General features: G+C 41.0%; 2 protein-coding genes across 2 annotated transcripts; both read right to left on the reverse strand.

Moving 5' to 3' along the window:
- Nucleotides 1-3,187: 3,187 nt before the first annotated feature.
- LOC131433309 (zinc finger protein Xfin-like) lies at nucleotides 3,188-26,289 on the reverse strand. The gene is made up of 3 exons (XM_058600096.1): nucleotides 26,117-26,289; nucleotides 24,597-26,036; nucleotides 3,188-6,385 (listed from the first exon to the last, which is right to left on the reverse strand). Exons 1-3 carry the CDS (start codon nucleotides 26,191-26,193, stop codon nucleotides 3,316-3,318), a joined length of 4,587 nt encoding a protein of 1,528 aa, XP_058456079.1. The 5' UTR covers nucleotides 26,194-26,289; the 3' UTR covers nucleotides 3,188-3,315.
- LOC131433325 (uncharacterized) lies at nucleotides 9,021-12,206 on the reverse strand. Its single transcript, XM_058600097.1, has 2 exons — nucleotides 9,290-12,206; nucleotides 9,021-9,210 (listed from the first exon to the last, which is right to left on the reverse strand). The coding sequence occupies exon 1, from the start codon at nucleotides 11,792-11,794 to the stop codon at nucleotides 9,581-9,583; it is 2,214 nt and encodes a 737-aa protein (XP_058456080.1). The 5' UTR covers nucleotides 11,795-12,206; the 3' UTR covers nucleotides 9,021-9,210; nucleotides 9,290-9,580.
- Nucleotides 26,290-26,698: the final 409 nt, after the last annotated feature.

Raw genomic sequence — 26,698 nt, forward strand, 5'->3', positions numbered from 1 at the left:
AAAAGTACGTTTCATTTCCCACATTAAAATTCATTGGGAACATTATAAACGGCATAATCGTATTGCAAACTTAACGCAATATCGTCGTTGCCAAGGCTTCGGCAATGGAACCGAAAATTGTCATATGGATATACGGTGTTTGAATTGTGGTAAATCGCATTCGAAAGACGTTTGTCCAATGAATGAAACCACTGATAAATTTTCATGTTCAAATTGCGATGGAAATCATAAATCCAATTATTTGAAATGTCCTGTCAGGGAAAAATTTTTAAACGCTCGTTCGCTTAGACAACAAGTCAAATCAACGACCTTAAATTTACAGAACATACCTGAAAATCAAAAAACCGTTACAAATGCCACGCCTAATTCTTCTAAGGCACTTATTTCTTCGAATTTAAAACAAAAAACAGGTACGCCTTCCAATTCGTCTTCTAACGAAAACAATTTATTGACAGGTAGATCGACCTCGTCATCATCTTCTTCTAATGTCAGTTATGCTAGTATAACAGGTAGAAATCTACCACTTAATTCTTCTAATGTAAATAATCAAAACACAGGAGCGCCTTGCAGTTCAACTTCTAACGAAAACAATTCATTAATAGGTAGATCGGCCATATCATCCTCTTCTAATGGCAGTCTACCTACAAAGATTCCTTCAATGCCATTCGCTTCTTTAAATGAAGTTTTCAAATTGTTTACATCACTTCGATTGAAGTGTATTAGGTAAAGTTCATGGGTAATTCCAGAGCGTGGTTTAGGAGTACCATTCGCTCTTTTTTTCATAATTATTACTTGAGAAAGGGGCAAAACCAAGCAATTCTTTTAGTTCATTTTTAATTTCATCAGTACTTTGATCATTTGATAAGCCTTTCAAGGCAGCCTTGAAGGGTCTGTCTGATTTTATATCATATAAATAAAATTTATGAAGTTTATCGGACAAATATCGAATAAGACGTTCGTAATCTTCTAATCCATCAACCAAGACTCGACATTCTCCTCTTCGTCCGATTTGAAATGAGTATTTTACTTCCGGGAGAAAAGTAGAAAGCTCAATTCGGAATGCTTTGAAGTCGGAAATCATCACCGTCACTGGTGGCATAGATTGTTGTTTCTTCCCAGAACGGCAAGCGTTCGTTTTGGGAATTTTTGAAGAATTTTCTTCTATGTCGCTACAATCGGATTTAGGAAGAATCTCGTAAATATTGTTAGACGGCATAGGATCAACGGAAGGGAAATCCGTCTGTTGTCTTTTATTTTTACATCCAGATTCTATAAGATCCTGAATGTTATTAGAAAAATGTTGAATAACGGATTGTGATTTATTCCGTATTGAATTATTTTTAGCCTTAGGCTTGTTGCCTTTCCGGTTGGACGCAGGCATTTTTGAAATGAATGAAATTTTAAATTAAATTAACCAGGATAAATTAGTCTTTGATTAGACTCCTAGTTTGGAAAAGTCTTGATAAAGACGGATGTTGTGGTAGTCGTAAAAAAGACTGATTAGTTCGAGTTCTTTGAATATCTAGCCTTAAAAAAGGCTGATTAATTTCTTAGTCACTCTAATATCACTCTTTGTATCACTCTGTCACTCTAATATTACTCTTTGTATCACTTAGTCACTCTAATATCACTCTGTATAGCCTTGAGAAAGGCTGACTAATTGTTAGTATTTAAAAAGACTGTTAGTGATTCAGGTAGCCTTGAATAAGACTGAAGCCTTGAATCAATGAAACTCTAGGTAGCCAGAAAAAAAATTCCAGGAGCCAAGAGCGTGCGGTGTGAACGACTGTTCAACACCGACTTGTACAAACAGTACTACTGAACTGTCAAAATGTGTTCATTTGATTGAGGTTAGCAGTGATGGTAAAAAACCTAATGTGCGGGTAGCGACACCAGAATAATCCAATCAGAAACTGGTCGCTTTTGGAACAAACGTAGCCCCCCAGTTGTCTTAGGCAGAGATGCCATTTATACAGATTTATCCGTATTATACAGATTTTTACATACGCATACAGAATACAGATATGATACAGATTTCCTAAATTTAATCCGAATCTCCCAAGAAGCAAAATAAAAACTTTTTTGCATTTGATTGCAGTGACGATAAGCTAAGTCTTGGTCTCATTGAATCTACCATGCTACATTCTCCAAATATACTAAAAGTTAGAATTCTTACCAAATACTTTGTACCACAATAATAACACACAACTCTAAAAACTGGTGAAAAATAAGATCAGCGAAATAGAACGAACAAAGTTGATCAAGAAAGGCAGTTGTTGGTAGAGGAATAATGAAAAAATGTGGTCTCTCATCACATAAACAATAACAAACTTCACTGCAGGGATGCCAGATTTAAATAAATATCATTTCTACTCAACTAAAAGAAATCAATTTTTTATAACTAATATGTAGTTTAATTATAGACAACAAGTGGATTCCGCTAAAAATGTAACTGTATATACGTGAGGGATATATATATATATATATATATATATATATATATATATATATATATATATATATATATATATATATATATATATATATATATATATATATATGTATATATATATATATATATATATATATATATATATATATATATATATATATATATATATATATATATATATATATATATATATATATATATATATATATATATATATATATATATATATATATATATATATATATATATATATATATATATATATATTTCGGCCTGTTATGCTTCGGCTTTCCGAAATTTCGGCTTTATGTGTTTATGTGGTAGATAACCGTCGGCCTTATGCATTCCGGCCTTTCGTTATTCCGCCTTTCGTATTTCGGCCTTTTTTTAGAGTCCCTTTTGATCGACCAGAAAAAAAACTTTCGTTGCGAAATTATAACTTAAAATTAAGTATCGATTTATTCGACAAATCTTTGTTTAGTGTTTCGAAGTGATTATTGGAATAAACAATAATTTTATTCTGCTAGGATACCAAAATTTAAATTTTCGTTTTTATACGTCTTTCGCAGGAAAAACATAAGTTTGCTTTTAGTTCTAAATTTCTTTTTTGCCTATTTTATTACGAAATAGAATCTTATCCGGTTTGTAACTAAAAAGACAGAATATTGAACTGTCATCATTGACTACACGCAGTCGAATCGGACCGAAGATCCGAAACCAACAATGACATACTCACATGGTTACCACACTATGATATATTGATACTTTACGAATACACTCATTAAACTTTAAGACGAAATTCGACATAAACTACTAACATATGATTTTTCTTCATCTCTGCTTAAATACTTACGAATCTGCGTCTAAGCATCGTCCGACGGTTGTTCTGTCTTCACTCGTTTGGCCGTTGGCTGTTTCTCGCTGCTACTTTCAGCCACCGGTTCGGAGTTGGCTTTGGCTCTAGCCAAGCGCATCGACGATCTGACGGCCCCTCCTCCAACTGCTGCCGGTTCGGATTCGCCTTTCTCGGATGAACCATCTTTCTTTCTTTTCATCTCCGATTCATCACCACATTCCTCCGCTGTGCTAGGGCCAGAGTTTTTCTCTTTGGGCTGCTGTTTTACCTCGGTCTCAGTACAATTGGACTCCACGGGTGAGGTCGCTTTGACATCATCATTAACACCTCTTTCGAAAGCTGCTCCTGACTTGTTCTTTTCGGATGTTGTGTCAATTGACCCAGAATCAATTCGCTCAGAATTAGTTGAAGGTGAATTTTCTCGTTTGGAAATCAGGGCGGCTGCAGCGATTGCCTTTGGTTTTGGTACCGGTATAATCAGTGTGTCATGAGCATAATTCAGTGGTTCAATAGATACGACCACTTCTCTTTTAATCGTGATTGCAGTAATTTTTTCCGGAATAACCTGAGAAGTTTCTGGTACAATCTCAACATGAACTGGTTTGGTCTCTGGTACAATCTCAACATCACCTTGTTCGTTGATCTCCTTTTCGTCAACCGTAAATGGAGATGTTGTTCCAGAGTCCAGTTCGATGATTTTATCTGCCACATTCTCTTCCGATTTATCTGTTTCTGTGTCCGGCAATGTTGATGTTCCTGCTACGGTTTCTCCATCAATTGCTGCTTCCTTTTCTTCTTCCTCTTCTTTTTTGTCTTCCTCTTCTTGCTGCTGTACTAATGTGTTTGAAATTCCAATATCTATCTGTTCCTGTTTAATAGTAACAAGATCAATGTCTTGCTTCTCTTCTTCTGTAGGTTGTTGCACTTTACTTTCATTGATTTGATCGTTCGTGTTGTTGTTGACCGTAATTTGCTGTTCTGGTTCATTCGTTTGTTCGTTTTCCTTAGCTTCCACCACGTTCACCTCGTCGTTGTCACCGACGGTTACACCGTCGGATGGTATTTTTTCAATTTCTTCCTCTTTTATTTCCGGTTCTTGCACAATTTCCGTCGCCGTTGTTGCACCATCAGATGGCATCAGTTTGGTTTCTTCAACCTTTATCTCGGTTTCCGACAGTATCTTGGACGAATTTTCCGCTCCCGCAGACGTAGAGCCCTCCGTGAGGGATGTGTTTTCTTCGCCATTCGCCGTTGCTGAGCTGGTACTGTCCCCTCGGACCTTCCCAGTGGCGGTATGCTTTTTCAGGTGATCCTTGTAGCTGGACAAGTTCAAGTAGACTTTATCACACTCGGAACATTTGAACGTAACCCGATCATTTGGATGATCCATTTTGTAGTGCTTCCGCAGGGACATACTGTCCGTCTTTTCCAGATCGCAATGACCACACCGTACCTGGAAATCGTTCTGTGGATGAGTAACGCTAATATGGCGTTCGCGGTTGGACAAACTCATGAAAATCTTCGGACAATACGGGCAGTTGTGCAATTTAAGTACCTCCGTTGAGGTACTGCTGTGGAAGCGAGTACGGTGCTCCTGTAGCCTAGCCGGATAACCAAATTCCAGACCACAATCAGCGCATTTCAACGAACGACTGGTTCGATGTACGGCCGAGTGGGCCGACAGTTGTTTCTTGGTCTTGAAACGCATCATACAATTATCGCAATGGAAAGGATGCGCCATAAGATGAGAGGTGAGATTGCGTTTCTGCTTGAACAGCTTCGAACAGCAGTGACATTTGTACCGGGTCTGATAATGATGCTCCTTCGGTTCATACTCGACATCGTGATGGACACGCATATGCTGTTTACGGTAGCGAATCGGTTTCACGCACAGTGGACATTTGTACAACAGCATGAATGCCGGGTGGGCCTTTATCATATGTTTTCCCAGGAGATCTTTCGTTTCTAGCTTTTTGTCGCATTTCGTACAGGGGATCATTTCGGAACCGGCAAAGATATTCAATGCCTTACCAACTACCGGTGCAGGTGGAAGCGGTGGCGGTGGTGGAGGAGGTGGCGAAGGTGGTGGTGGTTGATGTGCTTCGGTTTCATGTTTGTTACGCTTCTGCTCGTCGGTGAATGTTTCATCACACGAGGGACAATTGAAAACCGGAAGTTCGGTGTGTTCTTTTTCGATGTGTTTCAGCAGCCAATGGCGAGTGGCGAATGCAGCGCTGCAATGTTGACAAACGAACGGTAGCATGCCCAAGTGAACGACAAGCAGATGGATTCGCAGCAGGGTCATCGTTTTCAAATCCTTCGAGCATCGTGGACATTCGGGATTTTTCAGAGGAGGATCGGACACGTGAACCTTTTTGATGTGATCCACCAACAGTTCACGGGAGCTGAAGGTGGCCAAACATCTCTCGCAAACCTGTATGGTGTCGGTCAAGTTCTTCAAACGTTGCGGTTTCCGCTGGTGGAAAATTCTCGAGTGCAAATCATAATACTTTTTCTCAACAAACCACAAATTGCAAGGTTCGCATTGAATGCGATCAACGGAGAAGCTGCTGGAATGTATGTCGTGGAACATAGCGAAATGTTGCTCAATTCGTCGCTTTGAATCGTACATCTGATCACAATCGGTACACTTGAACGGATGGTTGAGTGTATGGAAATGGGCATGGCGATCGCGGATCGCCGCCGAAGGGAATCGTCGCTTGCAGTGTTCACATTTGAAGCTCTTCCACTCCGTTGGATGTTGGGCCTTGGTGTGCTTGCGGATTTGCAGCAAATGGCGGAATGTTTCGGAGCAGACACGGCATTGGTAGAACCGGTTCTCCAGTCGAATGTAGGTTTCATCCTCTGAGTCATTGTCCATGTCTTCCATTTGGTCCGGATCGTCCTTGATCTGAACGTCAAATACGGACATCGAGGTTGAGCTGTTGTTCGCCGACCGGTACTCACTGGTGGCGGACAAATCAACCACGTCGTTCGTCGTCGTGGTGTCCATCGGTTCCGGGAGTTCATCTTTGACTTTCACCGAGAATGCAGAAAGACTTTCCGGCGTCAAGAATCTGTGAATTGATGGGAACGGTTTAGATTAGGGAAATGAATTAATATCGTTGATCAAGGCACGTATGCATAGTTTCGATGATATTCATATGCCTTATAGCGATACGTTACGTTCACGATATGGTGCTTTAGATATCAGTTTGCTTTCGTGACCCGTTCGTAACAGGCAGAATAACATAAATAACCTTTCATTTAGATCTCAACGTTTCATGCATTTCTAAACATATGGCGTAAAAAAATCGATTTTGATTTTAATTTTAAACTCTAATCAGTACAAGTCCCAGAGGAAATAACATAATATTTGAACGATTCCCGCGTATACAAAAAATTAATCGCGTAACTTTGGAAAATCATATGAAAAAATCGCATGAAAAAAAAAAACGCATGAAAAGTATATCTATTTGTCCTGAAGATTTCATTTCTTTTTCGCATCATTACCTAGGCGAGGGTAGAAAATGTTCAGCATAGATTACTCTGTAATTTCAGACCAGGAAGTCGAATCCAAAAAGCAAATTCATTAGCAGCCTATAGCAGATCCGTAGTTTGTGATGTTCAATAATCGCTAAGAAATCTTCTGATTACTCTATTTTACTAAATTATCTCTTCATTCAACCTATCAATTTCCGTCTAGCTTCGGAGAAAAGTTTTACTTGGAATGTTTTCTTCTTCCATGTTATTGATTGTCTTTCAGGATTATAAATTGAATGATAAAAATCAACTATTACGCAAATCCGTTGATATTACAAAGTTACTAATAGAGATAACATAAATCGGTATATTGAATGCATAGTAAAAAAAAAAACACTTGATATTAGTATTTCCAACAATGAATTTATATTTTTCTCGGTAGCCGGCTGCCCAGATCAACCAATATAACAAAATAATAATGTTAATATTTAAAATAATAAAGCGGAAATAATACAGAATCAAGACGTGCGTGAAATCTGTTGACCTTTATTTGGTGATTTAAAATTATTTTATAATAACTGTTTAGAATATGTCAATGCAATGAATCAACCATTTTGTCTAAATCCTATTCACTCGTTTATTTTGTATCACGTAATTTCATTTATAAAAAATAGAGAAGTTTTTATTCTTTACGCGTTAGTATTGCGAATTAACAAAACAATCCAATTTGGCTAAAACATGACTTTCAAACCAATTCTCTCACAATTTTCAGTTCTCATCTGACACAGTCCAAAATTGCTTACAGTCGAGACGATAGAAACAAAGAAGACAATACAGTGTAGTGAACAATAGAGTGTACGAGATGGGCAAATACGAATTAACAAAGCCCGAAACTTGGCCTACAAGACCAAATTCAATTTGTATTGATTTCAAGCGCTGCAAAGTTAGACCAGCAGCAAACGAAATTGAAATCTTAGTTAAAGAACAAATGGCGTGCGAGTGGTACGTATGCAACTACGTTAGGCAATTCCATCTTACATCAAGGTCAAGGTGGGACACATCCGTGTAAAACGCTGATTACCTACGAAAATCAGCTGGTTACATGTTAGTTTTGTGAACAAACTCTGCACACTACGGTCAAGCTTGCATTGGAAGAGCGAAAAGGACACCTTCAACCAAAGACAAGGACAACTGTTCAGCAACGGGAGCTAGTGAACACAGTACTTCTGTTTGAAAAACGCTTCCTGCATCAAACCAGCAATCAATGTACAAGACGCATCTACAGCAACTAGCTTAAGACTACGAACAACAACGAGAAAAAAACGAAAACCAAAAAAATAACATTTCTATTAAAAAATCAACTCAATCGGCCACGTGAAGCTTGTAAGCAAAAAGGCCTGAATAAAAAATTTTTTTATGAAAAAAATTACTCTAATCGGCTTTGGAATCAAGTTAAATATTCACGAACACGTGTTTCGGCTGCAAAGAGAACTTCCTTCCAACTCTGTAACTAACCGAAATTCCGCAGCGTATTTGAGTTCAAGTGTGAAATACTACGGGAGTAGGAAATGGCACTTTTGAGCTCCATGGCCTACTATAGCTGATAAAACCGAAAACGATTTTCACAAGCAATAGTGCATCCTGTACACAAAAATTCTGTTGTGAGAAGTGTCAAAACGGATGATTCAGTTTCCCAAAAGAATCTACTACATTTGTTTGTCATATTGAACTGACATTGAAACGATAGCTTTGGACGGGATTATACGAAAAAGACATATTTATACCATTATGAGGATTACCATTTATTGATAGCCTTATTAAACCATATTCCTACATAAATTTTATTATTTGGATTAATAGAAATCATAACTGACTTTTATTGCTCGTTCTCCGATTCTGGCTCCGTCGATACATCGGAAAGTATAAACACAGATCCGGTATCGAAGCTGGTCCCCGCAGTCGCTTCTTTTGAATCATTCTGTCACTTGTTCCTTGTTTTCATGTCTCCCTTTTCAGAGCGAGCCGCATGTTGATCGTAGTGTAGCTTGTAGCAGTACGCATTTCGGTGAACTTTGCCACAATTCGGACACTGCGATGCGACCGTTTCCAACGGATGTTCATCTTCGCAGTGTTTACGCAACAGTTCGCCATCGTTCAACTGTTAGCGAGGGCTAACGACCATAGAGACTTTTCCGAAACGATAATCCCGAAGAAATAAAACACCTGTGATTATATTCAACGAAAGATTATAATTTTCCTGTGGAGGAATCATGATTTATGCTGTGAGTTCATGTGTATATATAAATATGTAATTTTTCTTACGTTTAGTATCTCCGAACTGATCAATTAGTAGTTTGCGGTTTGTTACATGTCACGCCTGCTCTGTTAAGGTTAGGCTCGTGCAACTGATCTTACGAATCTAAAGAGTTAATTCTACATTTATTTACAATCATTCAAATTTCAATCAATTCAAAACATATATAATCTATTGATCGTACCTGATTAAACGGAAATTCAACTAGCTTTATATAAACTGTTATTCACTGCCAATTACTCGAAACTGTGGCTGGACTATTCTTCTCAAAAACAGTAATTATAGTATAGCTTTCATCTAGTCTCTCTTACTTCCTTTCGTGTTTACATTCCAGTGTAGCCAGTGTAGTTTATTTTCAGGTATGACCAAGTTTCGGGGGGCCGCAATCGAGCATTGCAAAGTTGGTTTACTCACATGAAGGTGCGCTTAAGTATTCACGCCACACTCCCCCCAGGTACGCTGGACACCAGTTCGCTTACACAACGTCGCGCCGCACGTCTAGTATGGCCAACTTGGCAACTGGTCGTTCATAAATGCCGGCCGAAGTCCTTACAGTCGCTGATCTTGGTAGACCGTCTCGGCCCGGTTGAGTGCAAATAATTCTCCCCTTTGGCCAGCAGCTCCTAGGCGATTGCGGGTCGACAATCACTACAACATCATCCGGCTGGATCGGTTTCGTATAGTTGAACCATTTCGTACGACGGGTTATTTCTGGCAGATAATCAGTTACCCAACGTGTCCAAAAACGATTTGCTTGAACCTGAGATAATCGCCAGCTTGGACGAAGCACGGCATCAGTATCGACGATAGTGCTTAACGGTTTAACTCCGTTGGATGATCCCAGCAGGAAATGATTCGGGGTCAAAGCAGGCGCTGAATCATCGTCAACGGGAACATGTGTCAACGGTCGAGAGTTTACGACATTTTCAACTTCTGTTAACACGTTTCGCAGAACTTCGTCACTGAGCTTCCGAGCATGCAGAACTACCATCAAGTTCTTTTTAACGCACCCAATCAGGCGTTCCCAACTCCCACTCATATGAGGAGAAGAAGGAGGTAGAAACGTCCAGCTAGTTTCCGCGTCGGTGAATTCTCTCATCAATTCTTCATGGTTGATAGAACCTTCTGCTTCTTTGATAACACGGTTTGCACCGACAAAATTAGTGCCACGATCACTGTAAAAGGTTCTCGGTTTACCTCTCCTTGCCACAAAATTTCTAAGTGCCATTATGCACGAGTCAGAACTAAGTGAGTTCACAACCTCGATGTGAATCGCCCGAACTGTGAGACACGTTGCCAGCATCCCCCAACGCTTTTCTGCTCGACGTCCTATGACGATCTCGTACGGTCCGAAGAAATCGACGCCAACATGCGTGAAAGGGCGCGTGAAGGCATCCAGGCGTGCTGATGGTAAGTCGGCCATGATTGGAACTTGCGGGAGTACTCTGTAGTTCATACATCGCTGACAGTCTCTTTTTACTTTGGAGTATGTCGCACGGAGTTTGGGAATGCTGTATTTCTGGCGAATTTCGTTAATCACGGTCTCGTGATTCTGGTGGTGATATTTTTGGTGATAATGTGCAACGATCAACTTGGTGGTATGGTGGTCACGGGGCAGAATTATCGGATTCTTTGCATCCTCTGTAGCGTAGTCACAGGCGGCGATGCGGCCTCGCATTCTCAAAATCGAATTCTGGTCTATCCACGGTGATTTCTTATAAATTGAACTTGTAGTGGGAATCCGCGCTGTAGAACGCTCTAGATCTTGCTGTGATTGTTTTAAGACGGTAATTTCGTCTTGATAGGTCTCCTGCTGCGCTTGACGGATTAAATAATGAGCTGAGGAAGATATTTCTTGGCTTGAAAGTGGCCCAATCACGATTGAACTTTTCTTGAGTTTTAGTTTGCAATTTTTCACAAATCTGCGTACCAGAGCAACGACATTAACTAACCGATTCCAAGAAGAAAAGTCGGTAACGCATACCGCGGGCACTGCTGCGACAGAGTGAACTAATACGCTCGGACGTAGTTCTAGCTCTGTAGCCAACGAGTTGTTACACGAAACTGGCCAACATTCGTCTGATTGATAAAGAAATTTAGGACCGTTAAACCATCTTGCCTTTGAAGTTAAATCAGGAACCCCTTTCCATTTAGTCCCATCGTCTGCCACGTTTAAATCGGTAGGAACGTATCTCCATTCGCTCATCTCTGTCGTCTCCAGTATTTCACTAACTCGGAATGCCACAAACTGTGAATAACGGCGGTGATCCGACTTGATCCAACATATTACGTCCTGTGAGTCTGACCAAAACATTTTTCGAGAGAATTTGATAACAAGAGCTTCGGAAACTGATCGAGATAGTCGCGCGCCCACTAACGCTGCTTGGAGCTCAAGTTTAGGCGTTGACATATACTTTAATGGAGCGACTCTAGTTTTCGCGGCAACTAGTCTGCACTCAACAATGCCGTCCTGAACGACGCGCAAATAACACGCTGCTGCAATGCCATTGTCGCCAGCATCTACGAACGTGTGGAGCTGAATATTTTCGCCAACAGCATCTGTGTGACTGAAGTAGCACCGAGGAATACTAATTTCTTCGACTCTTGGAGCCTTGAAGCCATCTCTGCCACTTTTCGAACAGTGTGTCGTCGATTCGGTCGTCCCAATCAATTCCGGCACGCCAAACATCTTGGAGGATGACTTTTAAGTACATGAGAAAATGTGCGATCAAACCAAGAGGATCGAAAATAGACATCAGAACACGCAGCATATCCCTTTTTGTTGGATGAATTTCACCTTCTAACAGAGCACGACCATAACGATTCCAACCAATCTTATACGTGAATGTATCCGAAGAAGTACACCACCACATGCCGAGAACCTTTTCTGTAGAAAATTCAGGAGAGAGGTCAAGGCTCTTCTCCTCCGTCCGTTTCTCTTGTAACGCCTTAGTAACCTGTTCGGAGTTGCTTATCCAGTTACGGATCTCGAATCCGCCATCGGCATGTATTTGCTTCACCTGTTTAGCGAGTTCAATTGCTTGCTGATGCGTCGCAACACTAACCAGCATATCGTCGACGTAGTGACGTTTCTGGATCACTTCAACAGCATCTGGAAACTTCGCTATGAATCGATCGGCGTTTAAATTTTTTATAAAATGCGCCGTACTAGGGGAGCAACACGCTCCGAACGTCATGACCTTTAGGATGTAAACAACTACTTCACCGTTATCGTCGTACCAGAGGAAACGCTGACATTGCTGATCTTCAGCTCGTATAAGAACTTGCAAAAACATTTCACGTACGTCTCCGGTCAGCGCGATCTTGCCTTCCCGAAATCGGATCAGTATGTTGAACAGATCACAGAGCAAATCAGGCCCTTTCAATAGAACCGAGTTCAGTGTTACTCCGTAGGCTGCTGCAGCCGCGTCCCATACCATACGGATTTTCCCAGGTTTGTGGATATTAGTCACCGGGAATATTGGCAAATACCAGACTCGCGGGAAAGCTTGATTTAGTTCTTGCTCCGTAAGTTTTCTCGCGTATCCCTTTGTAACAAGGTCGGTGATTTTTTGATTCAGAGTTTCAGCCAGTTCTGGATCCTTATCCATCCGTTTTTTCAGGCATTGCAGCCGCCGTAGAGCCATAGGATAGCTGTCTGGCAAACGAACGTTTTCATAGCGCCACAACAGGCCAGTTTCATAACGATCTCCTTTGAATACGGTACAAGTTTGAAGCAATGATCGTGCTCGCTCGTCCTCTGCAGAGAGAAGAATTCTTTTCGGCTGAGTAACACCAAGACCATCGATTGTGAAATATTCTTTCATCGCTTTGTGGAGGTCTTCATCCGTTGATGATTTACAAGAACACACGTGGAATACGGAATGTACGAGGCTTGAAACTTCGTCTGAATTGCCCCCTCCGCACACAGTCCACCCTAACCGGGTTTTAACGGCTACTGGCTGATGTGGAGCTCCTTCACGACTCTTTCGTACTAAACTCAAATGTTGATGCCTGATTCCAATCAAAATCCTTGGGCGAATGTCTCGGTACGAAGCAATTGGCAGGCCACTGAGATGTGGGTACCGCGTAGTTAGCTCTTCTATATTCATAGTTTGCGGGGGAAGAAGCAGTTCTTTAACTGTGCGTACACCGTGTAAACTATACCTCCTAAACGGCTCATGTTTGGAGGCTACTTCCAGTCGGACACTCCTTGAACGATCCTCACGGCGTGTAGCTCCTCCTGTCCAACGTAAACACAAGGGCTCTATATTTCCTTCAAGTTGTAAGTCATCTGCCAAATCGCTATCAAGTAGTGTAAGCTCCGATCCGTCATCAAGAAACGCAAATGTTTGAACTGAACGTTGCTTTCCATGAAGCACTACCGGTAAATAGCGAAATAAAGCGTTGTTAGATGAAACCTGATGAGTGTGACATCCATGTTCCGATGTAATAGAGTTTGATTTGGGAAGATCGTCACGCTTAGTTGGAGAAATTTGATCACAAGAATTCGAAGAGACTGCCTGAGGCGATGTCGTGTGTTTCAGATCATTGTGTAGCAGCTCGTGGTGTTTTAGTTCGCAACCGTTCTTGCCACACATCCTGGTCTGACAACCTCCTTTATGCTGACGTAGGCATCTACGGCAAAGCCCCAGGTCTCGAACGGTTGACCAACGGGAATCACGAGAGAATTCAAGAAATCGTCTGCATTTGGCGATCGACTTACAGTTTCCTTTGCATACCAGACAACAATTGGTCGGTGGTTTCGCGTTGGATAACACTGCTGGCTGATGATCTGGAGACAGCTGTTCAGAATGCGCATTGAGGTATGAGTTACTTTTTCTGATTGCTCGTGAGTCATTGCGAGTATTCTTGATTTCAGGAATGATACTTGAGAATGTAACTGCACTGGCTGCTTCGGCAAGTGAGTATAACCAGTTACTGAAGGATGGGAGATTGATTATGGGAAGCGACCGTCTGTATTGGGCCCAGTTTAATTTTATTGACGCTGGCAGCTTGTTTACTAATTGATGAAGAAAGGTTACATTATAAAAATATTCTTCGAGTCCGCAAGCATCGACTGTAGCACAGAAGTTTTCAACGTTGACGGCGAAATCCACGAGAGTTTCGAGCTTGTCCTCCTTTAGAGCTGGCATAGAGTTGATCTTGGATATCATCGAATTCACAATTACCTCCGGTTGCCCAAAGAGCATCTTTAGCGTAGACATTACACCGTTTACATTGGAAGGATGCATCAATCTGCACCTTACCGCTTCATAAGCGCGGCCTTTGAGACAGCGTTGAAGCCGGACAATATTCTCCTCGTTCGTGAACCCGCACATTGCTGTTGTACTATTAAAGGTGGAAACGAACAATGGCCATTCTTCAGGATTTCCTGAGAACGTAGGCAAATCTTTAGCAATGGCTTGACGAGCGGCTAACTGTTTGCGAGAAATAGATAGAGATTCATCTTGCTCATAGCCATCGGAGTGACAGTTACGCATTGATGATGGATGGGGTACATTCCGTTGCCTGTCCGACGAATAATCCAATCCACCTCGGTACTCTCGATTTGAGATGCATCGTGAATCCTGACCATCTTGCGATAGTCGCGAGTTATTTGGATGAAATTCCCGTGGTGCTGAATTCATTATTAAAGGCGACGTTAAATTAGTTGGATTTGCTGGCGGATTATGTTTTTGCGCAATCGAAATCTTTCGAAGGTGGCATACACTCAGATTCAGTTGCCTACGGGTTGTGTCTCGTGGGTGGTTTTTGCTGGGAGTCACATTCAGCGTGATGTTGCGGTTCAGACACGACATTGAAGACGATGGTGCAGGAAATGGATCTGGGGGACCCGGTTCGTGTGATACAGAATAATTGCTAACGTTACCTGGAGTTTCCTGTTGATATTCTTCCGGCAGCCAATTATCCTCCCCAGGTTCCGATGCTGCTTTGATTGAACTGCCTTCGCTCATAGCCTGCTCGAGTAATTGATACTTCCGTTCCAGAAAATCCTTCTCTCTTCTCGCTTCCTCTGCTGCGATCACCCGTTGGCGCTCAGCTTCACGTCGTTCCACTTCTCTCATGTCTTCTAATCTCTGTATTTGCAGTCTTGCAAGTGCTTGCGACGAACGGCTAGACGCGACAGATGGAGCTCCACTAACTATCGACTTTCGCAGTTCTGTCCACATCCGAACGGCGTCAACTGAAGTTAAATCGGCTTTCTGCTGTTCCAGTCCGGCTGTTTTGAATGAATGGCTTGGCAATGAAACATCTACTGGTTGATTTTTATCCGAACTATCCAGCTGATGCTTCTGCTTTGGCGATATTTTTGAAGATGGTTTTTGAGTGGTTCGCTCCCGTGCATTTTTATCACTGTGATGAGAAACGTTAACAGTCGAACTTGTTTCCTGAACTCCGTTTGCGTCAGTGCATTTGGAACATCTCCAGGGAAAATTCTCGATTTCCTGCGTAACACCTACACAATGAAAATGGTACCATTTAGAGCAACTATCACACATCACCATCTCATCCGTATCTAGTTCACGGCACGCCCGGCAGGCTTGTCCGAACATGGTTTCGTTTGCATCTTCCGTCACTATCGTTTGCACATCACCGTTCGCACCTTTCCCGGCGACCTTTTTATTTGATCGTTTTGAGCGTAGTTTTCGACTTGACATGACCGTTCGCTTGGTTTACTTATGTAAACGAAAATTATAAATTGTTAGCGAGGGCTAACGACCATAGAGACTTTTCCGAAACGATAATCCCGAAGAAATAAAACACCTGTGATTATATTCAACGAAAGATTATAATTTTCCTGTGGAGTAATCATGATTTATGCTGTGAGTTCATGTGTATATATAAATATGTAATTTTTCTTACGTTTAGTATCTCCGAACTGATCAATTAGTAGTTTGCGGTTTGTTACATGTCACGCCTGCTCTGTTAAGGTTAGGCTCGTGCAACTGATCTTACGAATCTAAAGAGTTAATTCTACATTTATTTACAATCATTCAAATTTCAATCAATTCAAAACATATATAATCTATTGATCGTACCTGATTAAACGGAAATTCAACTAGCTTTATATAAACTGTTATTCACTGCCAATTACTCGAAACTGTGGCTGGACTATTCTTCTCAAAAACAGTAATTATAGTATAGCTTTCATCTAGTCTCTCTTACTTCCTTTCGTGTTTACATTCCAGTGTAGCCAGTGTAGTTTATTTTCAGGTATGACCAAGTTTCGGGGGGCCGCAATCGAGCATTGCAAAGTTGGTTTACTCACATGAAGGTGCGCTTAAGTATTCACGCCACAGTGACCACACTGGACCTGGAAGCCACCAATTTCATCTTTGTGAGCAGTAACAGCTTTGCTGTTGTCACACAATTTTACGTCATCCTGTAGACATTGTTCCTGATGTTTGTACAGCTTACGTTTCGATTTGAACTGACCTCCGCAGTCAACGCAATTGAACATTTTGGCATGAGTGGCGCTATGGTGCTTGAGCAATGCGTAGCGTGTCGAAAATCTCTTACTGCATAGCTGACATTTATAGGGCAGATAACCCAAATGGACCGTGAGGAGATGAATTTTCAGTAAGCTACTGAGTTTCAAATCTTTACCGCAACGGGGACATTCAAAACGCTTCTGTTTAAATCTGGAATGGTGGACTTGTTTTTTGTGCTCTAGCAACAATTCTCTTGTTTCGAATATTTCAACACACCTTTCACAAAGATGTATCTCATCGGTTAGAGCCCGGATGCGTTCCTTGCGGTGTTTGTGATAGATTTTCAAGTGTAGATTGTAGTATTTACGTTCAACAAACTCCCGAGCACAGTACATACATTTCAGCCGCATAGTGGTGAATGTTTTTGAGTACGGCCGATGAAATCGAGCCGTATGTTGATCGAGTAGTTTTTGCGAACCAAACATCTGATCACAGTCCATACATTTGAAATGATGGTCAAGACTGTGGAAGTGGACGTGTCGATCACGGTTTGCGGTCGATGGAAACGTCTTCTTGTAGTAATAACACTTGAAATTTTTCCATTGGCTAGGATGTCGATTTTTAATATGACGCTGAACCAACACCACGTGGCGAAATTCTTCTGCGCAAATTTTGCACTTATACTGTGAACTCTTCGTTTGGACGTAGGTGTCACTTTCCGAATCGCTAGCCATCATGATATCGGAATCAGTTTCTAACGGTTCACTAGCTGCTTCGGAATCATCAGTTCCCAGCCGCGTTTCGTCACCGCTGCTTTCATCCATACTATCCTCAACCGTATAGACGGTTTCCTTAAGCAGATTATTTTCTATTTCGGATTGGGTTTCTTTTACAGAGTTTTCAATTTCTTGTACAATACAATCATCTTCAGCTTCACTTTCAGGTTCTTCAGCGTCATTATCAGGCTCTTCAGTGTCTTCTACGATTTCGAACAACCCATCATTGAAAAGAGCCGCAGTGTTCTGCTCTAACCGTTCGTCTTCCAGGACACTCAGAGTTTCTTCGGAATCATTTATTATTTCTATCACCTCTTCTGCTTCGTCTTCAGAAGAAGAAACATTTTCTATCGATTCTGTATCCTGTACGACCATGTTCTGCTCGTGCTCTATATCTATTTCTTCGGTTAAACCTTTGTCATCAACTACAGCTATTTGTAGCTGTTCGATGGTATCATCGCCATTTGTTATACATTCAGTTCCAGTATAACTTTCCAACTGATTCCTCTCCTCAATCAATTTACGATAGCTTAACCTCAATTTGATGTCGATATCCCCACAAAATTGTAGATGAGTAAGCAAGGTAGTACTACCTTTGAACATCACCAGGCAGCGTTTGCATTTGTAGCGAATCGAAAATCGATGCTTCCGAGGATTATATAGCGTATCGTGACGGATTCGCATGTGTCGGCTACGATTTCGTGTTACCTGCGAACAAATCAGACACACAAATAGGATCTGTAAACCGATCTTGTGCCACTGCATTTGCTGCTGACCCTGGGGAACTGTGCCTTGGCGGTGGTTTATGACTCCCGTATGATACACCCAACGATGTAAATTGTAGTAGCTCTCCTCGACAAACGACGAACTACATCGCAGACAGTGGTGACGGTCCAAGGCGAAATCATCGGATGTGGTATCGTGGAAGCGAGCAAAGTGCTGCTCCAGACTGGCGGCCGATGCATACATCTGATTGCATTCCGAACACTTGAAGCTTGTCCTGGTGTAACCACCCTTAAGCATTAGATAATGGAATGTCTCCGGACAAAATTTCATCAGTGGCCGGAAATCCTGTCTCTCCTGGTGTCCACTGTGCGACCGCCAACATGCACTCTTTGTCAGCGTTCCCTCGGATGATCTGGTGGAAGAGTCAAAGGCAAAATTCTCATTTACTATGCGACGCTGTCGGTTCGGGGGTGGGGCTCACAAAGCGTCCTCGTATCTGTATCCAGCGCTCGGATGGATTGGCGGGCAGTCTGATAAAGCGACGCAGTTTGATCGAAACATTTTTGGAATCGGTGCGATATTTACATGTTCACCCTTTCACACGTCACCGTCATCGGGTTGGAACGGTTTTAATCTACGGAAAGAGCTGTCTGATTATTCAACTGTTAGTAGTATTTTCGAATTGAAAGCAAAGTCAGTGCCTGTCGGTGGGTGACGGAAAAAAAATTAAAAGAATCAAATTAACTTCTACAAAAGGCACACGTGTTCTTCCAATTGCGTTGCTAGGCAACACTCAATAAACAACATCAAAACAGCGTAGTAAACTGGTTATGTTTGCAAACTAATTTTGGTTGTAATCAAGAGTAATTAACAATAAAAATAATAGGTTGTTTTTTTTTTAGAAGAAACCGTACTATAAAAGAAAACAGGATAGTTTGAAGAGGTTTGAAGAAAGCCCTACAGTTAGATGTACATAGTGAGCAAGGTAATGTTTCGAAGCTGAAGTGAAACTTAACCTAAAATTTGCAACCTGTTCAGGCGACGATTCTCTCGTTTCTCGAAAGTACCATTTATTCAAAGTAATAATAATAATAATAATTATAATTTGACATGCACCAGAATCTGAAACTTGATGCTGATTTTGGATTCTGAACCTGGAATCATGAACAGAACTCTGGATAAAGATTCTGACCTTGGATCTGTATTCTATGCTTGGATTCAGAACCTGGACATGAATAGAGTAACTTTTCCTAACCTCTGAATTTGAATTTGAGAATCTGATTTCTGAACCTAAATTCGGGACATCGATTCTGAACCAGAATTCTTACTCTGAACCTGGATTCTGGAACGAGATGGTGGATCTCAACTCTTGACCTATGGATATGAGTTCTGAATTTGGATTCAGATTCTGGACCAAAATTCATGGTAGAGGTTTTACCAAAACCCGGATTCTGGAAAATAATTCTCAATTTGGACTTGGACTTTGGTTATGGGCCAGAATCCTGATCCCGGATTTGGATTTAAGACCGGAACTCCTAACAGAGTTTTGGAACCTGAAACTAGATCCTGAACCTTGACTCCTCACCTGAATTCTGGACCTAGTTTCAGAACATGAACCTGAATTCTTGAGCGGAAATCGGGATCCGAATTCTGGGTCTGAATTTAGTACTTAGGACTTCAGTTTTGGACCTAAATTCCAGGCATAGATTCTGGATCTGAATTCTTGGAAAAATTTTGATCTGAACCTAAATTCTGATCCGGGAAGCAGAATTCTGGACCTTAATTCTAGATTTGAACAATATTTTGGACTCGAATTCAGAAAATTCAACAGGGATCCGAGACATACATTTGAATCGTGAATGTGAACCTGTACCTGAATTTCCGTTCTGTATTTTCTAGTGAAACATTTAAACTAAGAAGTGTATCGAAAATAAGCTATCAACATACATTTGAGTTGTACGCTTGTATTTGTGATGGTTTTTTATGCTCAGATCACAGTATGCTGTGCGTTTGGCTGTCAGCTTTCGTTTGTTTACTTGTTTGTGCGGTTGAAATTCTTCGTTTTTAAAATGTCGCGTATTGAAAAGGAAGTGAAAATTAAGGTTCTGGACACATGGCTAAGTGAGAAGGGCATTACTATGCGAAAATTGACGAAGCGGTTTGGAATGCATCATACCAGTGTTAGAACCATCATTAGTAAGTTTGGGAAACACTATTCTTTGGATGAGCTACCAGAAAGAGGCAGAAAATCCTGTTCTTCCAGCAAAAATCTATCGATCTGAGTGTCTCCAGAAGAGATTTCTGCTTTTATATAAAAAGCATAGTACTCCTCCACTCTTTTGGCCGGATTTAGCATCGACTCACTATGCCAAAACCACTTTCAATTGGCTTGCGGAAAAGGGTATAAATTTCATTGAGAAAAATATCAATCCACCAAATTGCCCTCAGCTTCGACCCATCGAACGTTACTGGGCAATCGTGAAGAGGGTCTTCAAGAAGACTAGTAAGGCAGCTGGGAACATGCAGGAGTTCAAAAAAATTTGGACTATAGCGTCCAAAAAATGCGATGCAACACTTGTTCGGAACTTGATGAAGAGCGTTCGATCAAAAGTTCGAAAATTCGTGAAGGAATAACTCAAATTTCATCCGGTTTTCATTAAGCTCAAGTTTAATCTCGTACAATAAAGGATCAAATTTTAGTTTAAATAAAATATCGTTTTTTATCATAATTTGAAAGAAAAAAACGTCGATAGCTTATTTTCGATACCCGGGTTGACGGTTCAATGCATATGGCACTGGTCTTACAAACCGTATGTTCGAGCCCCGACCTGGAAGGATTCGTAGTGTCAGTAGAATCGTAGCACCAGCCATGCAATGGTTCTGTACACTCTGAATTGGCTGCGAAGTCTGTTGAAACAATTCTTATTTGACAAATTTTTGACCGTAATACCACTTAAGCGTTCATCTTCTCACTTTCATTTCCTTACTCAGAAATCTCACAAGAATTCAATGATTTACTAATCACATCATTCTTACAACAATTAGATTGGTTTGATTCTGGATTGTATTTCGCAATGATATATTGAAAAATATTCCACATTTACTCAGGGCCTATCTCAGAAGATTTTTTTGAACTAGCGAAGCCCACAATTAGTTGAGAACTACTCCACCAGAGGCGCTTTGAAAAGAGCAATTTGAAATATCGCGAATATTCTAGCATCTGGAATCTTCAAACAACTTTTCGAGAGTCTTAAAGTTTATCAACAAGTGAGAATTATATTTCGTATAATTTTATGGTAAATATTTCAATATCAAAATTATGCTCTAGTTACGCGAACAGTAGTTAAAAGTTTTCTCATTGATGACGCTAGCGTGCAGTTCAGGGTTGGAGACTCCTGCAACTCAGGTCATGTTGACTTATTAGCATGGCTTCTTCGAAAAGGTGTTTAAGGGTTTCAATACCTATTAATTAATTGGCGAAACAGTTCTTCTTCTGTCTACCAAGTGGTCTTATGTAACAGAAAATCAGAGATGTTTATGAGTGGGAGTGATGTTATCGAACAGATTTTCAAAAAGTTTGTGGAATATACACAAATTGAAAACTGTTCTCCTAGAAGACGTTAGTAAGCTACTAGAGTATTAAGATGAACAAGCTATAGACATCAGAAATCCGAGGAACTTGATTAAGTAAAAACTCAAACTTCACATTTAAAGTTATGATAATTTGTATAGTTAGGTATAATGTTAAGTACATATAACGTTACATGTATTGTTTATTTTATTTGCATTAAAAAAAGCCCAATGAAGCGAAAATTTCATAGTCTTGCTCTTCATTAGGCAATAAATCTCTTCATCTTTCATGTCAACGGATTACGATAGTCCAACCAATACATACAAACAAATTATCATAGACTTAATACTGCCATTTAAAACTAATCCTATTACTGAGCCTAGCACTTTAGAACTGACGAAAGAATTTAAAAATAATTGGGGACAATGAATAAATATACGACACATTCTAGAAAAGCAATCAGATCCGCACAGAATACCACGTCTTCGCTCTTATAGTATTTCTTGACGTACGACGCAACTTCCGGAAGGCATTTTGTACGGCCAGTCCGGAGCAAAAGAAGGTTTCGATATCTTCTTCTCGCTGATAGTGTGTGAAATGAAGTTCATATCGGAGCTCACTGCCTGCGTGGGGAAGTAAAATACGAACTGCTCTGCCAGTCGTTGCCATCCAGGGTGAGATAGATTCGCCGGCAAAATCGAGTTGACCATCTTGTTCAGCCGCTGCCGCTGCATGTATGTACTTTTTCACTGTTTGACCGGTTGCACCGACCTCCCGGCCAAGCGCACGCAGCGATGTAGCCAGTTTTTCCTAGGTCTTCCTCTTCAGCTTCCATTGGAGCTTCTTGTCGCTCCGGGTCGTCGGCCGTCCGGAACCGGGCCTTCTTTTGATGCTCTGATTGTTTCCTAATAGTGCCAACATGTTCTAGAAGCCGAAACGGACGTATCCGGCGTTCACAAAGTGCCGCACGATGTCTGTTTCCGACGCGGTGGGGTGCCGTTCGAGCTGTCAAATTTTGTCTGCTGACTCATGGGTTACTATGATTGATGCTGCCTTGGTAGTGTCGTCAGTGCGGGTGAAGATAAACCCATGAAAAATCAACTAGTTTTGTCAATTTTTTTAATGTAAGCTTTATACACATCGTTCATACTAGCTGTTGCCCTATACGTTCATGAGGGACGATTTTTAGCTTAGGGTTTAGGAGAAAAATCATGAGCTCGTTTAGGGTTTAGGAGAAAAATCATGATACTCGGTGTTAAATAAAAGACGCACAAATCACGAGCTGTATCAAGTATGCAAACATGTTGACATTGGAAAGTTTATAAAACACAGTAGACTACAGTGGGCTGAACACGTAGCAAGAATGCCGAACGAGAGAATGACCGGAGTGATACTTAGCAGAAATCCTTGAAGAGAAAATCGACTGTGGGGTCGATCTCGCACTCGTTGGAAAGGACTAAATGGGAATGCAACTTTGGAAATCTACAGATCGATCGGTCATGTTCCGGAGATCAGAGTAAAGTAAAGTAAGTAACATCGAGATACGCATGATGATTTAAGAATATTACAAACACCTGTACAAAGATTAGTCGTTTCAAAGCACAAACTATCACAAATAGAGTTTTATTAGAAAAAAATTAACCGTTTGTACTGGAAGAGCAATATAACCTCTTTCAACATTATGGAAGAGAATCGATAGGGTCACAAACGCAAATATGGACTAAGTTTAGCACACGACGCTTTCGATATTGGATTAATCAAAAATTACTTTGGGATACTGATAAATGTTGTTGGAAAATTACGTTTCACAGGCATATTGATATGAAAATCATCCGAATAAAAGTTCTACAGTCTGCGGAAGTTAGTAGTTTTATCGTAAACATAACTAAAAATTATGGGCTGTGGCTGTAGCGTGATTCTTCAATTGTGGCTTCGTCGCATTGCGTTGAATCGAGTGCTTCTACCTTTTAATAAATTTGGAATTTGTTTCGAAAAGCTATGATTCTTTTAAAACAAAACCGGTTTGTGAGTCACTTCCATGCTATCTATCTAGAGAATCAGATTATTCTAATCTCATTTCCCGGCGGTAGATACCAACTCCAAACAGCTAGACGAAGATATTCTTCATATGAAATGTTTTGGGAGGAAAAACAGCGGTTTTTATGAACGAGTCTTTATCTCTCGGGAATCCAGCTTTATTTAGCTTCCATAACAGTGTGAATAGGACACCAGAAACATCTGGTTTTCCAATCTTAACCTGCCGATAGCGAAAAAGCCAACGAAATCTTTTAACGGGTTTTACCATAAACAGTTGTTTTTACACAAGAGAGAAATTTGATTCGGATTGCCTTGTTCCGGACGAATGGAACAGTAACATGCGATCGATTGTTGAGTGGGTAGAATTCCTACAGGTAATAAGAGTCAGAAATTATGAGAAGAGATCAAACTAGGCAAGACCTTTTTAAACCAAATGTTAGCAACTCATAGCACGATTATCAGTCTTGAGTTTTTTAAGCAGTTTGAAAGACAGTTTCGAAACAGAACACAACGTTGTCAACCCAAAGTATCTATTCTAGTATTCAGTAGTAGCGAAATGATTTGATGTGAAATTTAATCACGGAACATAAAAATCAGCGTGTACTCACGGCTGCTGGTCAAGACCGAGCGCATCCAAACAAAACAGTGTTCGTTAACAGCAGTATGGTAAATCAAATATGTTATTTATCACGGTTAAATGACAACAGTTTATACGGCGGCGATACCAAACTACCCACTCATCCGACCAATCGAAGAATACAAATATCTAGGGCCATGCAATTCAGCTATTCATATAAGCCAAAATGAGTGTTAGTTGTTCGGTTGTTCTTAACATAAACAATTAGTTAAAATGTTTATTCAGCACAAAATGATAAAAATGTGTAGCATTTTTATGGAAAATAAAAACAAATGATGATCACTCACCTGGCCATATCACGCAAATAATCCCAGGCACCATTCTCAAGCTGCGACAACAGTAGCGGCAAGTGTTCCGCTCCTATCGGCATTGGAGGCTGGGCAGTCATCATCGGTGGTGGACCGGGAGCTGCCATTACCGGAACCAGTGCTTGTTTCTCCGGTACCGGAGGCTGTTTCGGCAGTTCCGGTTGATTGTTCGGTAGCTCGACCTCATGCCGGCTGCTGACATGCTGTTCCATTTGTTGCAATGATTTGAAATAAACTCGGCAAAGCCAGCACCGGTAGCGTAGCTGGAAAGCCGCATCGACATCGTCCGCATTGATCGAAGGGTGTTTTTTCATTAGATGCATCTTCTGGTGCTTGACGAAGTTGCGGCAGTGAATGCACTTCCACCAGGTCGGATCCTGATGGAGCTTACGGTGTGTTCTTAGCTCCTCCGTGGTGGAACAAGAAACTGTACATTCGCTGCACATGTAATCAGATTTCTTTCTATGAGTTGCGGTATGATGAGGAGTTGGAGGCCGAGGGGGCATTTCTCGTGGTTTTTCAACTGTTGGTTTAGGGATTTCCTCTTCTTGCTCATCGTCTTCATTCAAAGATTGACCAGATTGATTTACCAATTCTGGACCGGATATTATAACACCATGTTCGGTTTGAAGATGAACCAGAAGCTGTCGACTATAGCCAAAACTGATACCACAGTGCTTGCAGACGTGGGGAAGTTTTCCCAAATGCACCCGAAGGATGTGATTACGCAGAATCGTAATCCGGCTGAACTGTTTCTGACAAGTAATACAAGTAAGAGGATCCTGTTTCGGATCATTCGAATGTTCTTTTAGATGAATTTTCAACAGTTTGTAGGAATCGAAGGTGGCCATGCATTTTTCGCAGACCTGAATCCGATCACTGTTCATATCCATTTCCTGGGCATTGTTTGGTTGATGAGACCGAATATGCTGCAGACGTGCAGTTTTCGTCATAAAAGATTTGGTACAATATTTGCATTTAAAAACTTTCGACTCCTCCGGGTGATACTCCTTGCAATGATTCATGAACACTGCTAAGGAAGGGAACACTTTCGAACATAAACGGCATTGGTAGTGTCGATCCGCCAACCGAATGTACGCCGGTTCTTCTCCATCGTCCCCTTCTGCATCGTCAAGTGGCTCACTATTCATCACCTTATCCAGGCCCAGCCGTCGTCTTCTTATGGCAATATCCACCTTCAAGCAGTTCTGTCGGAACAAATCAAATTGATCCAAAATAAGCTGACATGGCCGACAGATGGCACAGCGGATGTCTTCCTGGCTGGTGAGATCAATGCCAATATATTTCCCGATCAGTTCCAGTGCGTAGATGTTTGGATCACTTCCCATCGGAAACAAGGGTTCCACATCAGGCGTCGTCAGGCACAAGCGACAGTACGACTCGAGACTCTCATTTGGCCTGGCATGACGAAACGAAAAAAAAAGCCATAAAAGCACATCACAAAACGCCCCAAAAACAGTTCAAAACGGATTACTTACACGAGTGGGAGATCCTGCTGGGAGAAAATACCGTCCGCAGAGAACGGATCCTCCCTGGAGGAGGCCGAAAGATCCATTTTTCCACTTTTTTTCGGCCGTCAGAAAATTTTCTTTCTTGCTGCTTCTTCTGTCATCGGCAATTTTTGCAAGTACTTGTCAAGGGCTGTTTATACGCCGACGATTGCACTAACACTTGCAAAGAGATTTGAAAAATGTTTACAGGTATGCGCAGTGAAGGTCCACGGAAAATGGACTCACACAGTGATCGTACATCGGATCGGATCCGCGGTTTTCGCGTGCGTGTTGCACGTTAACTTGGTAGTAAGTAAGTTTGTGTAGCTCACCATTAGGTGGTTTTGAGTTACCCTAATATTGGGTAACAAAAAAATTAAAGGATCGGGTAGATAAAGCCCACTTCAGCTGTTTTTCGAAGAGAGAATCTTACACGCAGAGGAATAGAACATTTTAGATTCTAATATATTGAGTATTTAGGTCAACTTCAAACATTTGTTTGAAACAAATAAAATTTGAATGAAATAAAACTCTCTTTGATATAAATTTAGTGTGGTAATGTATATTAGA

Source organism: Malaya genurostris, chromosome 1, assembly GCF_030247185.1.
Source record: "Malaya genurostris strain Urasoe2022 chromosome 1, Malgen_1.1, whole genome shotgun sequence".
Classification (NCBI taxonomy): domain Eukaryota; kingdom Metazoa; phylum Arthropoda; class Insecta; order Diptera; family Culicidae; genus Malaya; species Malaya genurostris.